Source organism: Mus caroli, chromosome 1, assembly GCF_900094665.2.
Source record: "Mus caroli chromosome 1, CAROLI_EIJ_v1.1, whole genome shotgun sequence".
Lineage (NCBI taxonomy): Eukaryota > Metazoa > Chordata > Mammalia > Rodentia > Muridae > Mus > Mus caroli.
In genome coordinates, this window is record NC_034570.1 from 147,505,579 (window position 1) to 147,523,924 (window position 18,346).

Here is an 18,346-nt window from a genome sequence, read left to right on the forward strand (position 1 = left end):
TCCTGCTGATCCAGTCCCCAGCCCCACCTCAAGCAACGGAGAGGAAATCCTAAGGAGGAGGTTCCTACCCCCTCTCCTGGCTCCAGCTCTTTTCTAATGACGTAATATGTGGGCTGAACTTGAGTCTACTGAGAACGAGAGGGAATCACTCTTCGGACTGTGTGGACAGTCTGTCAGCTGCGGCTGGTTTCTGCACATCTCCTCCATGCAGCAAACAACACAGGCACAGAACCTTCGCTGCTGCATTGGAGGAGTCCACAGATAGCCCCAAGTTACACAGGCGGCCCAGCAAACTCAGTCCATTAGTGCTGTGAAAAGAAGTTCCTCACTTCCTGGATTCACAAACGCAGTTACCGCTCAAGTAAACCGAACAAACTTCTACACTGATCTCAGAGAGCAAGGGCAACGACGCACGTTCACGGACTCGCTTTTTTCAACAGACAACAAAGGTATTTTAATATTTCTCTTAGATTTATTCAAAATTCTATGTCAAATGCATCATTGTCCTTTGTACTAGAAGGTAAGAGGTTTCTCAGGGAACTTTAGAAGATGCTGCCAGTTTGTATCTGAAGGCTTTGTTTTGCATCTTTCTGTAAAAATAGTCACGGAGTGCTTCATATGTGACTACAGATTGAGACATACATGCTGGGTTCTAAAGACAAATGCTCTAGTGACATTACAAAGTTTTACAAGTAACTCAGTAAATGTCTAAGGCTGACACAGTGAAGGATGTAGGATAAAGGAAACAACTGTGAGCACGGTGAGTTTCTCTTTTGAACGCTGGTGTGTGTGTAAAGACGTATACCAACTACTGCGATTTTCAAAGTATGGCTACAAAACGAAGCTAAGAGCTGGTCAGCTGAATGCTTGCAACAGAATCTCAGTTACACCTGAACAAAACTCTTCTGAGTCTTTGTTAATCTATGGTATTTCTTGTTATGATTAATCATTTTAAACAATTTCCTACAACAGAAATTTCATTTCAGCAACAGGTTAAAGCTGGAAATTACTTGGAAAAGTAATATTGATACAAACAATAATTAAAACCTCCTTCAAGGTCAGGATTGAGAAGTATCAGGGTCACCAGGATTAAGCATATGAACTCAGAAAATGTCAGTACTGAAGAAAAACTGGCAAGGCCAAAAGCCTGTTTTAAAAAAAATAAAAATAAAATAACCTTTGTAACTGTCCCTAAGAGGCAGGAGCATGCCCTCAACATTCTATTGGGGGGGCTTGGTTAGTCATGAGAATTATGAAATTGCTACTCACCAACAGTAAGCTTTAACACCAAGACAGCAAGCTGTTACGGTCAGGATTCCCTGACTTTTAATCTTTAGTGGTAGGAATTTTCAACAAACAAATAATAGTAATGTTCAGATTTTGTTTTTTCAACTTTGCTTAAACATTAAAACTCTCAACTCTGAGCTCTGTTAAATACGTATTTTACAGGAGAGTCTGTAAAATCTTGAAATCATACTCCATCTGAAACACCGTCGCCTCCGTGGCTGCTGCCATGATGAAAGCAAGTCTCACTCATCTCAGCTCTTCCAATGACCTATGCAGGCATTTCAGAGCCAGTGCGCGCGCGCGCGCGCGCGCGCGTGTGTGTGTGTGTGTGTGTGTGTGTGTGTGTGTGTGTGTGTGAGAGAGAGAGAGAGAGAACGAACCACAAATGATCACATCTGTCTGTTCTGGGGACATTTCCAGGGCTATTCTTAGGAAGGTCTTCTACCTATCCAGTCAGTGCTCCTCAGCTAACTTCACTGCCTCTGGCTTCTCTCAGTGCAGGGCACAGCCAAAGGAAGGGAAGGCAGCTTTTATCCTCCTTATAGCTGGCAATACAGTACAGAGAAATACTATTAAGAATATGAATATAACTGCACAAACTTTTTTCCCCCTTTTCTAAAAACCACCTGGCAAAGGCGCAGTTCAAACTTCAGTAACTGTAACTAATTTTCCACATTCCCTTGAGACCTAGGAAAGACTTAACATAAATAGGAAGGTTCACGAGGTGACACAGATTTATGGTGCTTTCTCTGAACATGCGTGGGAAACATTAAATAAGAAAATATTTTTAGACAATGTGAGAGTGAACAAATTTTAAAAATCAATTCTTCGCTTATATTTAGTCTGCTAGAGATGTCTCTTAACTCCAATTAAAGAGACAATGTGCTCATCACTGATGTAACAAGGAAGCAAAGAACAAACACAGCGACCAGAAGGAGCTTTGAACACCATCTTAAATCTTACGGATTTTACAACTTTAGTGACTCTAGGCAGAGTAGACCAAAACCCCAAATATTCCTCAAGCTTTTAATTTAAAAGCTCCCTTGTTTTGGTAGCTTATTTCATTCTAGAAAGTATTTATATAATTTTATGAGTCAAGTCTTCAGTACTGACATTTTCTGAGTTCATACTATTAATCCTGGTGACCGTAATACTTCCTTTCTGTCCTATTATTAAAACGAGACAAGGAGAGTTAGGAGAAATGACATATACTTGCCCAGAGGCTAATGGCTTTTTACCTTATTTTACTGTTCTGTTTGTTTGTTTTGATAAAACTACAGTTAAATTCCAAGAATTTCCTGTAAATATAACTCCAAATATACCATCAGTTTTAGTGCAGGTAACTCTTGGAGAGTAAGAGATGCTCTGTGAGAAACAATGATTCCTCAGGTTTGTATTTCCTGGTGTCAGAAGGCACAACACAGAACAGGAGCCAACTTTCTCACGTGTGTGCCTTTGCCACCAGCAGCCACAGAAAGCTCTGAGTAAACGGTATCATTTCACCGAGCAACTCCCCAGCTCTTCCCAGTCTTTGCTGTGTTTATTATTTCTCTTCTGGAAACAGCATCTGAGGACCTTGCTTTCCAGTGAGGTGGCGGCCATCTATTTGCACAGCCACCGAAAGCCCACATTTCACTAAGAAAAGTGTGTTTTTGTGTGCATGTACGTATGGGGTTGCAAGTCAGATTACATAAACAGCAACTGATGGAACACACATGGGCAGAGAGGAACGACAGCAACATGGGGTGTAGAACAGGCCAGACTGTGTACAATGACATGCACATGCTTTTGCACAACACACGAACAGGCCAGGGAAAGCTGGAGGCAGCACATGCCAAGATGCCTTCTGTTACTACAGACACTGTAATACACAGGTCCCAGGTCTAATATCTGAATCCCATATGAGTGGTTTTGGACCTCGGGGACTTCTCTTTTGAAAGTGATACCATTTCTTTTCTTCATACTGCTACAGAGAGTGCACCTCTGACAGAATGTAGTTTAGAAAGCGGAGCCATATGATGAAACAGTTAACTTAAAAACATATACCCAGCCAGAAGACAACCTGGGTTCAAATTCTAGCTCTATCTTTTAACAGCTGTGTGGCTACTGATATGGCCTTTAGGGCGCCACTTCCTGTACAAATGAGTATCAGAATCATCTGCCTCACCGGGCTGTGATGTTCATATATAAGGGACTGAAGACAGCGATGCCTCCTGAGAGCACTCACTAGGTATTCAGTAGTGTTAGTGTTGTGCTGTCTGGACTACACATAAACAACCGGGGTCAACCTCTTAGATCAAGAAACAAGGGCTGAGGTAGTAGCAAAGTTGGCAAGAAAAGGTCCTCAGGTGCCCTCCACTCCTCGGGTGCCCTCTGCTAGCCTTACAACAGCAGATGGCATGAAGCTGCTGTGGGGTAGCTTGGCCATGAACCTGAGCACAGGAACACACTTTGCCCACTTCTTCTCTAGTCTACTGCACTACTCACTTGGGAGTGAACTAAAGAGGAAGGAAGAAATCTAGGTTCTTGGAAAGAGTTCCAGTGTCAGACTGGAAATAACAGGTAATTCTCATTTGCCACAGCCAACAGGGCACAGTCCAAGTACACATCCTGGCATAACTGTGGCTGCTACAGATTCTGACCAGGGGCCAGGGAACCAAAGTTTTAGACCTGTTTCTAATATCAGTGTGGCTTTGGCCCTTAGTACACACATAGGTACAAAAAGACCTTTTATATCCAATTTGATAATGCTTGTTGAAAATTAGGACTTTTTAAAAACTAAAATACAACCCAGTAGACTTTAACAGAACACACCCACTGAGTCACCTATAAACTTCAAGCATAACCATTACTGCAGTTCAGGAAACACAATTACCCACAATGACTGGGGGCATCTCGTCATTCTTAAAACTGTCTCTAGTCTCAAAAGCGACGATATAAAAATGTTCACTTTCTATTGGTCTAAAATGTCTGACTTGGTAGGTTGAAAAAAATGTCGCAGGATTTACTGCATAAGACCAACTTAACTGATGTTATAGTATTCTAATCTAAAACCCTGGGTAGTAAGATCACGCGGAGACTGCAGTAATAACCAAGCAAGGCTCTAACTAGTATCTTATATATCACACACTGTTCTCATAGTCCCGAGGCAGTGAGCTTTCTAAGGGCTCTTAAAGGCTCCCCAGGCCTGGCAGTGTGCCTTCCATAGCACGGGCACGAATCAAAATCTCCTCTGAGTAAGATGGCAGGTGGCAGCTGCAAGCTCATCAAGAGAAGGGTCTCATCTTTACACAAATGTCAAAATACAAACCTACAAACCTAATAGTGAACTCACGACTTCAAGTGAAATCTAATTTACTAATACAAACCTCTCAGTATTCCCTTAGTAGTCTCAATGAGAAACGTCCTCTGTAGGCTTGTGTATTTACACAAATGCCCTCCCCCCCCCCCCCGGGGCTGATGACACTGTGGGTGGCCTTGATGGGAAGAGTCACTGTGCTGGGCTTGAGATTTCACAGCCCAATCCCAAGTCCAGTTCCATGTCTTTGCTGGTCTGACTTCTCAACTCCTGTCTCTGTCGGCAGCTTCCCCACTAGGATATTCTCATCCCTCTGGAAATGCAAGCCAAGACGTACTCTTTCTCTTGTAGGTGGCTTTGGCTGTGTTACCACAGGAGCAGAACAGTAACTACTCTAAAAATGGTTAGCCTTATATTCACTGGGTTACACACTATTCTTGTTCAAGTATATGGTGTATTTTGATCATATTCATGCCCCGTTTTTCTCCTCTAGTCCTTTCCTAAAATAATCTATTTTCATAATTCCCTGTTTTCATGTCATGTATCATGCATGTCTACAAAAACCCTAGGTTCCATAAATAAGAGAGAAAATACAAGATATTTGCCTTTTTGAGTCTGGTCTAATTCCTTAGTAAGATGACTTCAATTCTATTTTTTTTTTTTTTTTTTGCAGTAAGACTTAACTCTGTTAATCCCAGCACTCAGGAGGCAGAAGCAAGCGGATTTCTGAGTTCGAGGCCAGCCTGGTCTACAGAGTGAGTTCCAGGACAGCCAGGGCTACATAGAGAAACCCTGTCTCGAAAAACAAAAAACAAACAACAAAAAAAGACTTAACTCTGTTGTTTATGGTTGAGGTGCTGTATACATATATAATAAATACATACACTTTAATTATTATATATACATGTATGTAATATATAATTTTTTTTTCATTCTTCTCTTGATGGATACCTACGCCATAACGTGGCTGTAGTGGATAATGTTGCAATAAACACACGTGAGCAAGTGTCTCTGAAGTGTGTTGACTTAGAGCCTTTAGACAGAAAGAAGGAAACATCTCACCCATACGACAGTTGTACTTCTTGTTTGAGGACCCCTATGTGGACTCCCATAGTGGCTATTCTAGTTTATAGCCCACTCACTGCCTGTGTATAAAAGATGTCTCCATGCGCATCCTTGCCAGCATTTGTTATATTTTTTAATAATAGCTACTCTAACAGGGATAAGATAGGATCTCAATGTAATTTTGGTTTGTATATAAACTCATATTAATTATTTTTGTTTCTTCTTCGCTCACTGCTTTCTAAAAAGACGCTGTGGTAGAATTTCATTTCAAAATGAAGGCTTTTGTTTGGACCCTAAGTGTACTACTCTTCCTACTGGGCAGTGGTCACTGCAAAGGAGGACAATTCAAAATAAAAAAAATAACCCAAAGGAGATATCCCCGTGCTACTGATGGGAAAGAGGAAGCAAAGAAATGTTCATATACATTCTTGGTGCCTGAACAAAAAATAACAGGGCCAATCTGTGTCAACACCAAAGGTCAGGATGCAGGCACTATTAAGGACATGATCACCAGGATGGACCTGGAGAACCTCAAGGATGTGCTGTCTAGGCAGAAGCGGGAGATAGATGTCCTGCAGCTGGTGGTAGATGTGGACGGGAACATTGTAAACGAGGTGAAGCTGCTGAGAAAGGAAAGCCGGAACATGAACTCCAGAGTCACGCAGCTCTACATGCAGCTACTACATGAGATCATCCGTAAAAGAGACAATTCACTCGAACTTTCCCAACTGGAAAACAAGATCCTCAATGTCACCACAGAAATGCTCAAGATGGCAACAAGGTACAGGGAGCTAGAGGTCAAGTATGCATCCTTGACTGATCTTGTCAATAACCAGTCTGTGATGATCACTGTACTGGAAGAGCAGTGCTTGAGGATGTTTTCCCGACAAGACCCCCATGGGTCTCCCCCTCTTGTCCAGGTGGTACCGCGACACAGTCCTAACAGCCACCAGTACACCCCTGGTCTGCTGGGAGGCAATGAGATACAGAGGGACCCAGGTTATCCCAGAGAGGTAATGCCACCACCTGATCTGCCAACAGCTCCCACGAAAAGCCCTTTCAAGATTCCAGCAGTGACTTTCATCAATGAAGGTGAGTTACCGTTTACTGACCAATGGAAGAATGAAGCTGGTGTGCGTATGATTCACGCAACAATACTCTTATCTTAGTAAGTCCTAGTTCTTATGTGCTGATGCCATTATACATGTCCAATCAAAAATTTCACTTTTTAAAGTGATGTTTGGATTTGATATAAAACATCTCTTTTCTCCCTGATGTAAGTTTCTAGGTGTTTATAAGTTTTTCCCCTCTGTGGAAAAAAAAGCACTCTGCCACCCAAATTCTTACAATGGAGGCTGCTGTCAAAGAGAATGACCACTGACACATAGCTGAAGGAACTCACTCTACACCCCACTTTGCAGCCAGCTCTACCGCATCCCCACCCTTCAGATTCCCCACCGCTTCCTCTTGCCTTCTTGCTGTCTTCAAAAGGAGTATTTAACCTTGTGCTCTCCTTGTCCTCAGGCCTTATCTCCACTCAGGGTGTGCTTCCTACACTGCTCTAAGTCTAATCAGGTCCTGGGTTCTTGTTCTTTCAAAACACCTATATAAAACCTACCTTTGCTACCTCAAGAGAAAGGGGAGTCTGTTTTCCAAGGCTAAATAAATGATACTGAGCACCCTGCCTTCCTCTCACTGCTCTGCTCTGGCCTTGACTCTGGGGTGACCACCCAGTGCACAACAGAGTCCTGTGTTTCACTTAAAACTGTCACATGTGCATCCACTGTCCCACAGGCCACTCTCCTGAACCTGTTACATTACTGCTTCCCTACAATGTGGGAGGAGGGACTCAGATGCCCTTTCCTCGTTTACATAAGGAAAGGCAGGACATAAAAGCTGCACTAGGAAGCCACCGCACAAGGCTGTCTGCAGCAGTGGCATCCACTGACACATGTGTCCTTGTGCCTGGCTTCCACACAGTCACATGAACAACCTATCTTCCAGACTGTATTTTAGAGCTCCCCCACATCTCAGGATGGCAAGGGTTACCTGCCTGCTGGTGTAGGAGACACCTGACTGTGGCAAGGGTTCCTCTACTGAAACAAGTGATCAAGGCTCACCTCAAGGCTTTCAAGACTAATGCTAAGACTTCCAAGAATCAAACAGACAATACTGAACATCTCTTTTTCCACATCCCAGGCTCTTTCTTTCCTTCTTTTCTCTGCGTTCTGTCTTCTGTACCACACTACACTGGAGTTTCTGAGATCCACTTGTTTGCCTTCCTGCGGGACCAGGGTTGGCATACTGTGCTCATCGTTTGTGAAGAATAAGTAAGCACGCCCTAAAACAATCACCTCCTCACCAACATTTCCTACAGAAGCAATTATAGGTCATTTGGGCTACCAAGAGAAATTGTCTCCAAACTAATACATATTTACTTGACAAAATCTAGAAAATACCATCTTTTATAAAATGCTCAACAGCCTAAGAAGCAGAAATAAACAGTTAACATTTTATTCATTTCTTTTATCTTCTTATAAACATGGTTATTAATATTTGTTTAACCTTTAAAAACAACTTTGTTTTCTGAAGATTATATTCTTAAGACAAATTTCACTGAGTAAAACTGACAGACTTATCTATTTGATCCTCACTTGTCCCATAAGCACAGTCACCTGAATTCTACTCAAGTACCCTGTAAACATTTCAGAGGCAAAACAAACAGGTCATTTAGATCCAGAAGCTGGAGGGGAGGGAGCAGGTGTCGCTTTCCTCACCCACCATGGGAGTAACAGTGCTGGGACCTGGCTCAGAGCTTAGGATAGAAGTGCCTGCAGCAGTGCCTGACACATCCTACCCAGGTGTGTAAGTGCTTGCTGACTGCTCCCCACAGCCATTCCCTTGCAACACACTCTGCACTGGTACCAGCCTCCTTTATAAAGTATGCTCACAGGTACTGCTGCTCATCAATTTTGTACAAAAAAAAAGTGTAGCTGTCCTTTGCTACTTTGTAGCTTCTTCTTTCTTCCACCCTTCTCCACCCCTTTTCTTCCACCCTTTCAACCCCCTAACACTAGATAAGAGAGAAAAGGGGATAAAGAGGAAAGGAAAGAGATCCCGGAATAAAACCAGGGATTGGAAAGGGGGTGATATTACCATTAGACTATTTCCTGCTGGTTAGAGGTGTCAAGTTACTTAGGGCAAGTTTGATATTAGCCCTCAGGATATCTAATTTCTTCTTGTTGTTTCTTCTTTGGGCACAAGTACTTAACAAACTGCAACCAACAACAACCAATCAGGAATCTCATCTCTTGGGGTCCTAGCATTTATATACGCCCCCAAATTCTAAATGTCACAATAGCAGAAACTATCTACAGCTGGCCAAACCATGATTCTGCTAGAGCAGACCCATAATCCCCACAACTGGGATTAAAATGAAAACATTCTCATAATATTTCTGTGTTTTTTAAAAAAACAAAATTCTGGAATTCTCACTACAAGAAAGTCTCATTTTCATTTCACGTGCTTCCTTCAAAAAAATTGTTCCAACAAAGCAAATCCACTTTCTTCCTTTTAATAACTCTAGGACTTCTGTCCATTCAAATGATAAGGATGAGACCAAACGAATGAGTACATGATGGAAACAGAAGGCCCTCCGTAAGCCCTGTTGACCTCACAGGCCTGAAGTAGTTGTTTATAATCACAAACACCTCTACTGTCTGTAACACATACATTTATTAAATTACCTCACCTTTACAGGTAACCACAGCCCATCTAAGTGAAAGGCACTCTAACACATGAGCTCCTTTCTGGCAGAGAGATCCTGTATTTCAGCTGCAGGTGCTGAAACATTACATGATTTGATAACACAGAGCCTCTTAGCGTAGTCAACCTAAAGACCTTCATGAAAACCAGTGTTAAGAGCAGCAAGAATATCATAAAATTAGGTCAATCAGCAGCTCAAGTCCTTTAATTTTCAAAGACATGTACAAAACTGTCCACTGGACTTAGAAAGGAAAAAAACTTTCCCATTCATTTCAAACTAACATTTTATTAAGTTTTTAAGACATGATATGATTTATCAGGATAGCAGTTCCTATAATATTTATAGATAAAGATAACTTCGATGTATTTTATTAAGCTACGGTAGGTATAATTATAGAAGTGTAGAAACAACTGCTGCTGAGTTTGTAAGTAGATCTGAAATTTAAGTCAGTGGCATCATCAATTTTAGCAGAAATGAAGACACATATATTTATTTATTTATAACAAACCAAGGAAATACTTTACAGAATGAAAACATCAGCTCTAGTTTTTTCACACTCTGAGCATCAGTACAAGAAAATGCATACAATTAAATACATCCATACAATTATGCATGCAGGATACGGCATACCCAAGGCCAAAGTTTATCTCACTTTTACAAGAAACAACGGTGGCACAGAGTAGTCCTAAGAAAATCAACCTTTAATGTAAAAATTAAGCCACAGAGATAACTTTTCAATGTTGTTTTAAGTAAGCATTCCCTTCCGTTTTACTCTATAAGCAAAGTGACATTATCAGTTGTGTCATAACAAGCAGCGCCCCCTCACGACAGAAACTCAGCACCTCTGCCTGTAACTTGCTTCCCGGTTCTAACACTTTGATCCCTAACAAACATGCGTCATCACACACAACCATTAATAAGCCTACTGTTTTATCTCTTTACATAGTAGCTTAAAACAATTTTTACAACTCTAGGGGAAGTGTCTCACACTGTTTGGAGACTTTCAAAGAAAGAACAACATAAATGGGTACTGTGCTTACATGTAGTGTGACATAGGTGGCTACTGTACTTATGCGCTGACAGATACTGCTGCTGTGCATACACACGCTCTGACATAGGTGGTTACTATGCTCATACATGCTCTAGCACCAAGTGACTCACTGTAGTGTGGTACACACAGGTAGCCATGCTAGAGTCTCTATATGCATGACAGAAGACACACAATCCATTCTACCTAAAATTTAGTAAGCTGGAGTCAAAAGCCGGCACAAAAACTATGACTGCACTTAGGTGAGATACAGGGAGAGTCAAATTCACCCATGGAATCTAGTTTTCTGCTTTGAGAAGAATTAAAATGTGTATCATAGGAGATGAATGAATCCTATTTCAAGATTACTGCATCCTGAAGAAGGTTCTGCATTCAAGATAAATGTGATTATAGCGGAGATAGTGCCTATCTATGTACATTCTTTGAAGCACCAAATTTCTGAACCAGAGGTAAATTTGGATTTTCAAAAATAAAGCTGATAAGTTTCTAATAGTAGTTTTAAGAATTTTTGTTAAATATGATCCAGAGAAAGAAGTTAGTTTCTATTTAAAAAAAAAAAACAAAAAAAACTATCATCTAATTCTAGAGCAAAAAATTTAAAAGGAATGAAAGTAACAATAAGAAACCGTCTCTGCCAGGATCGATGAGCTGATGGTGTAACTATAAAACCCAGTAACTGAGTGCTGAGAGCACTGTCTTTTCTAAGGAGGAGAGAACGCACTGTTAAGTTTATCTGTGTCTTCCACAAAATAATTTGAACTAAAATTTCCTGAGGTTTTGTAAGCCTCAAAGATCCTGAAATGTAGCCGGGCGTGGTGGCGCACGCCTTTAATCCCAGCACTTGGGAGGCAGAGGCAGGCGGATTTCTGAGTTCGAGGCCAGCCTGGTCTACAGAGTCAGTTCCAGGGCAGCCAGGGCTACACAGAGAAACCCTGTCTCGAAAAACAAAAAAAAGAAAAAAAAAAAAAAGATTCTGAAATGTAAATACAAGGTCCACTGTCAAAAACTGGATAAATTAGTGAAGCTGATGATAAACTTAAATTTGCCTATATTGGAAGTTTTATCAAATGAAAACTGAACTCAGATAAGCCAGAATTCTTCAATTTATCTAAACGCCTAAAACACACGTTAAGTAGCGGAAAATAAAAACAGTTCTCTGGTATTTAACAAAACCAGGCTAAAACAGAATCTTTACACGGCCTCCGATCTAAACTCCGAGTGCAGGCAGTAAGAGCTCAACAAGCGAAGTTTAGTTCCAAATCTCGGACATGGGATCTGCTCGACAGGAGCAGCACGTAGGTGCCATGCTCACAGAGCCCCTCCCTCGTGTGCCGCTAAACAGCACCAAGTCTTAAAATAAGAATTTACAATAAAATAAAATATGCTCCTTAGACACCCTAGCTTCCCCAAAAGTAGCAACTCAGGAGCACAATGTGGCTAACTTTGGAGATTCCACCATGACTGTTTTTAAGTAAAACCATCAAGCACATAGTGAGGCAGTCTCTGGCCCACCTGATAGGCTATAAACACCATCCTGTCGTTTATATTTCAGACATAGGAAATGTACAACAGCTGTGGAAGACTAAACATACGTCAGCATGTAGCCCACATGTGGCTTAGATGAGGTCCCGCGACTCCCAACGGCCTCACTTGGATTCAGTAGACTGAGCTTAGACAGGAAGACAGCAAACCCCCCCTGCTCAATCTCAGCTCTCAATTCACACTCTTACCACGAGTTCTGCTTCAAACCTCATTAGAAGCTTAGCCACGCTGTGCTGGAACCAACCTTTTCTTATCCCTTCTCTCATCTCCCACTTAACTTCAGGGTTCTTCATCTGTCTCTGGACCTGAGTCTACCCTGCTCTAGATTCAGAAAAGATAATTCTTTTAAATTAAAACAAAATTTGTTCATTTGTATTTGGCCAAAGGTTGACCCTGAGTGTCCTTCTTTTTGAGATAAGAGGGTCTTTCACTAAATTTGAAGTTCCTTGATTTGGGTAAATTGGCTGGGATTTCCTGTCTCTGACCCCTAACCCAGTGCTGACATTACAGACACTGTGTATGCTCATGTGTCTGGCTCGTGTGAATTCTGGGATCTAGACTCAGTCCTCACACTGTACAGAAGGAAAGTTACAGTCTGAGCCTTTGCTCCACCCTCCAGAAAAGGCTCTTAAATGACAATAGAAAACCGAAGACATTCTGAAAATGACCACCATCAGAAATGTTAGTATCTGAGAGTCCCCCAATGAGCTCCAACTGTGCACGGCCAACAAAGAAAAGGTTCTGCCTGTGCATTCTGCTTACTTGACATGCATCACATGACATGCGGGGAAGCCGGAGGGTGGGAGCGGGGGCCACTTCATTTTCCTCTCCACTGCTCCTCCACAGGCAACATTACAGCTTTCACCCTACCTGACATGGAATGATTCCTCTCTGCCGGACAACACATGGTCTTCAATGTGAAATTATTCTTATGTGATTAAGGGAAAGAGAAGGGGTGACATCGATATCTGAGGTGTTTCCCCATAATATTTTGTGTTGCATGAAACACAGCAGAATGTAAAGTATGTTAATCAGCTGTTATTTTTAATCTATGAATTTTCACAACATGATCATCCAGTTATGTCTTATTTCTGTGACAGAAATGACTATATCGTAACCTTCAACTAGCCATACTAAACGGCTCAATGAGCATATATGTATTAAATAAAGATATTTAGTACAGTACTTCTGCACAAGAGAGGCAAGAGGGACTGACAGTCCCTGGTGACACTGGCTCTGTTAAGCACAGTGTACACACACAGTCCCAGCACTTGGGTGCTGAGGCACAAGCATCTGGAGACCAAAGTCTGTCTCTCAAAACAAGGAGAAAGGAAAGAGGAAAAGAATCTCTGAATACTTTAACTGAGAATTCTGGAATCCACTCATGACTTGAAAAGAAAACGCTGAACCAGTTACATACAGCAAAGAGGGCTGTACTTCCAGCATTTGGGAGACTGAGACAGGGTGACTGTGTTTACAGACAAGCTTGTACTACACCACCAGTCCCAGGCCAACCTGGGCTACAACATGAGATCCCATCTCAAAATGAAAACAACTTTAGCAAACTAAGGAATGCAAAAACCAAGAATTGTATATATATATATACACATACATACATATATATATTTGGTAGCAACTATTCTGGAGGCCTTCATAATAGACACAAAACCAAGGAAATCCCAGAAGAGAAAAAAATGAGCCAATGAAACTGAGAGTAAAAAACCCACAATACCTAATATTACCTTTAAAATTATTTATTTATTTATTTATTTATTTATTTATTTATTTAATGTATGTGAGTACACTATAGCTATCTTCAGACTCACCAGAAGAGGGCATCGGATCCCATTACAGATGGTTATGAGCCACCACGTGGTTGCTGGGAATTGAACTCAGGATCTCTGGAAGAGCAGTCAGTGCTGAGCTATCTCTCCAGCTCTCTTAATGATATTTTTTAAAAGATGCCATTTTCCAGGTTATATTTTTACTAATAATCTATAGTACAGATGGACACTGATAATTTTAAAATTTTGAAAAAGCTATATATGAAATATAAGACTATTGGGTTGAGACTCTGACCCACTCAGTTCGTACATATTGTTTTCCATTTCCTTGGATTTAAAACTAAAGGACTGATTCATTGACTTAACAACCTTGGCTGATGCCCAGTTGAAACATGGAGAGAGACGTGAAGTCAGCAGAGCACAGCGTCTCTATCCTCAAGGGGCAATCCAGAAGGAAGAGCTCACATTCCCCAAGTTGCCTCCAGTGACAGACACAATGAATGGTATTTACATAATAAAATTAATTTATCTTAGTAAGAACGATTGGGGACAATACTATGTATTGTTATCTCAAAACTTCAGCAATATTATTAAAATTATAGAGCAGAAAAAATTCTTAAGAATTCTGACTAAACTAGTTTCAGATACTTAAAAATTACACATCAGAATTTTAAAATATTCAGTAAAATTTTTTGATGAATGCCTTTAAAACTCCCTTGTTCAAATATATCTATATTTAGCATTATTCTTTTTTTCTGAGCCATAATTTTTGTATGCTGTTTAAAATAAAAATTTCGAAGCACTGGTATAGTTATAAAATTCAAGGCTGTTCAGTAGAACTAGACAGTTATTTTCTGTAGATCCCACAATGTACCAATCAGACACTACAGATGATTTAACATCAGGGTTTTTGTTTGTTTGTTTGTTTGTTTTTTAAGAAGTTGAAAAATCGGGCTGGTGAGATGGCTCAGTGGGTAAGAGTACCCGACTGCTCTTCCGAAGGTCTGGAGTTCAAATCCCAGTAACCACATAGTGGCTCACAACCATCCATAATGAGATCTGGCGCCCTCTTCTGGAGTGTCTGAAGACAGCTACAGTGTACTTACATATAATAAATAAATAAATCTTTTTAAAAAATAAGAATATGCTTTGTTTAAAAAAAAAAGAAGTTGAAAAATCTTAGCTGGCTAAAAATATAATGTCCAGGGGTAAGATCTTACTACCAAACTTGACAACCCGAGAACAATCCCCAGCTCCTGCAGGCTGTCTTCTGACTTTTTGCACAGAATAATAAATTAAAAAAATACAGCCTGGTGAATACTATGAAATAAAAGAGCCAACAGTGCGCAGCAGTTCAGAACATTTACCTGAGAGCAGAAGTGAGCATGAAGGAAGGCTTACCACCCCCTCACATAACCCTAACTACTACTTCCTGTCGCGTGACCTTAATTAGCTATTATCTGTGCAACAGAGAAGCTGTCATGGGTCACTGGGCAGCTCTGATAAGAAGGTTACTCCTAGCCATAAGAGTGCCATGATATCATGCATGAGATCAGTCAGTATCTTAGGGAGACATTTAGACCAACATTCCTACATTTTTCTAGTATTAAGACAGGGTCTCCACTGAAGCCAGGCTGGCCTGGAACTCATTACATACCCCAAGCTGACCTTATACTTGCAGTAATCATCTGGCCTTAGCTTCTGAGTTCTGGGATTAAAAGTGTGTGGTGGAACACCTGGCCTGACACGTATTCTTTATGAATATGATGGAAAGTTAAAATTATTTAAATTTGGGGGATTCTACTTTCTTTTTTAAGGGTTTATTTGTTATGTATACAATGTTCTGTATGCATGTATGCCTGCACACCAGAAGAGGGCACCAAATCCCATTACAGATGGCTGTGAGCCATCATGTGGTTGCTGGGAATTTGAAGTCAGAACCTTTGGAAGAGCAGTCGGTGCTCTTAAACTCTGAGCCATCTTTCCAGCCCTCTACTTTATTTTTAGAGCTTCTTAGCAATTAATAAGTGAGTGAATGAATACGACTGAGTTCCCAAAAAGGAACACAATGCTTAATACTGTCAGAACTTACCAGGCCTCTGCTCCACTTCCACTGAATATACCAACTTTGTGTGTTCCCTCGAAATAAAAGTGCAGACACTATAAATCTGGCACCAGGGAAATACGTATGTAAACGTCAGCAGGTCAATCCCACAGCATTTTGCAAAAATGTCTGAAGAAAGTAAAGCTTGTAAGAATGAAGGCGCTCAGCACAGCGTATGCTGTAGCACAGATCAGAAGAAGAGACCATAACAAGACAACTGAAGCACCAGGGGCCAACCTGCTGCCAGAATAAATAAAGACCATAGCTTCAGGAAACATTTGTAAAAAAGAATCAATATAATGCATTGCGTTTTAGGAGTGCGTATCTACAGTATACAAAGCAGAGGAGAGTGGGAGAATAAACAAGCTAATGCTTTGAGTAGTGGGCCTGATGTCACCCTTTCCTTTAGCTTTGCATGTATTTTAATTAGTTTCTACAACTTGTATAGAGCATTATGCACACAGCAGATAAAATGTGGTTATCTGTAAAGAAACAAATGAAGGTAAGAATATTGATTTAAGAATTATTTAGTACTTATCTTTTACATTTCTCAAAAATCAATATTTAAATTACAGGACCATTCAAAGACTGTCAGCAAGCAAAGGAAGCTGGACACTCAGCCAGTGGAATTTACATGATTAAACCTGAAAACAGCAACGGTCTGATGCAGTTATGGTGTGAGAACAGTTTGGATCCTGGGGGTTGGACTGTTATTCAGAAAAGAACAGATGGCTCTGTCAATTTCTTCAGAAACTGGGAAAATTATAAGGTAAATGAGCAAGTTCAGACCTGGGGAAGGTAGACCTGAGTAGGTCTTCCAATAGTGACCCTCCCAGGCATTAAGTCAGACATGCTAAAACATAACTATCCATTTGATATTCATCATCTAGCAAAAGGTTTATGGTTCTCTTTTCTAGTTGAACAGCCAGAGTTAAAATGTGAAAAGAAAACTAAAATTATCCTTTAAATGTTTCTTTTGAGTCTGGATAACTTATACGTACATGCATGCATATTTTACAAAGATAACTCAATTCCATTTTCAAGTTTTTAAACCTATTTATTGACTTGTATGAGTCTGTTTTGCCTGCATTTCTAGAGGCTATGACTCTAGACTTCCATGTTCAAACTGTGACGTAACCACGCGCTTACTCAGGCTTAGGCGAACATTTTCTGGCAGTTAAGAATAAAACAGTAATCTATCCAGAAACTTCTAAACCTCAACTGCCACAAATCCGGGGTGGGGCGACTTCCTTGAAGTCTCTTTGAAGACAAACTGTCAGTGTTAAGATGAAGTTTACTAAATCTATTCTGCTGCAAATGTCCAATGTCAAATGCTTATTAAAATAATTTAGTCCACTTCCTTCAGACAGTAACTTACAACTTTCACAGGGTGAACTGTAAAGATTACTATAGGCGTCCCTGCGCGGGGCTGAGGGCCGCCGTGGCGGCCGGCATGGGGTTGAGCGACGGGCCGGTACTGTCAGGTGAAAGTACCTAGGGAGCTCCTGGAAGACCTGTTCCCAGGCCCTGTGACCCTGGTGATGGAGCGCTCGGAGGAGCTCAACAAAGACCTGAACCCCTTTACTCCTCTTGTTGGCATCCGGATTCCTGACCATGCCTTGATGCTGGACTTGGCCCAGATGTTTGGGGGACCACTTGCACTCACTAGTGCCAACCTCAGCTCCCAGGCCAGTTCTCTGAGTGTTGAGGAGTTCCAAGACCTCTGGCCTCATTTGTCCCTTGTCATTGATGGGGGGCCAATTGGGGATAGTCAGAGCCCTGAGTGTCGTCTCGGCTCTACTGTGGTTGACTTATCTGTGCCTGGAAAGTTTGGCATTATTCGCCCAGGCTGTGCCCTGGAAAACACTACAGCAATCCTACAGCAGAAATATGGGCTGNTCCCTTCACAGGGGTCCTGTTCATGAAACTTGGGAGGACCCAAGGACCATGCTGGATACTATGTGTCTGCTACTGGATGGCAAAGCCTCATTGGCTGAGGTTCCTACATCTATAGCCTAGCTTTTTAGGCAGCATCCTTGGCTCTGAATCCTGTAGGCCAGCCAGAAGCTGCAGGGTGAGCCTTGCCCCCAGAGGAAGGTTATATTTATTTATTCTGTACATTTATTTGTCAGCCAAGAATTAAATGGAGGGAAGGACATTCTCTTAGAGTGGCCTTATTATTTTAAGTACCCCTCTCACCCCCACCCCCTTTAAGTAACTTGAGTACAGAATTAGAATGCATTAAAAGCTGCTTTCTGGGGAACAGTGACATTTGATGTCAAACCAGCCAGAAGCACTAATGCAGTCTAGAATAGAAGTCTTAGGACCAATGCAGCAAAGTCTAGGAGCTGAGGGCAAAGCTTTCTGGGTACAGGGGAGTGGTTATTGGGGAAATTATTCTAGGGGTCCCAAGTGAAATATTGAAAAATAAAATCTTGACTTTTTTCAGCCA

General features: G+C 41.2%; 2 protein-coding genes and 1 pseudogene across 8 annotated transcripts in view; 2 read left to right on the top strand and 1 right to left on the bottom strand.

Annotated features, from left to right (window-relative positions):
* Window positions 1-18,346, bottom strand: part of Ralgps2 (Ral GEF with PH domain and SH3 binding motif 2) — a 136,565-nt gene that overhangs the window by 34,539 nt on the left and 83,680 nt on the right. The gene's annotated exons all lie outside the window — the stretch shown is intronic.
* The window catches only part of Angptl1 (angiopoietin like 1), a 21,308-nt gene continuing 3,094 nt past the window's right edge, over window positions 133-18,346 (top strand). The window contains exons 1-3 of one of the 2 annotated variants that reach the window (XM_021173211.2): window positions 133-449; window positions 5,897-6,742; window positions 16,470-16,663. In XM_021173211.2, coding sequence (XP_021028870.1) covers window positions 5,923-6,742; window positions 16,470-16,663 — 1,014 coding nt within the window. In that variant the 5' untranslated portion in view covers window positions 133-449; window positions 5,897-5,922. Of the gene's footprint in view, window positions 450-5,303; window positions 5,341-5,896; window positions 6,743-16,469; window positions 16,664-18,346 lie in introns of those variants that run through there. The other variant, XM_029474582.1, reaches the window with a different exon arrangement.
* On the top strand, window positions 16,745-18,342 carry LOC110309668 (annotated as a pseudogene).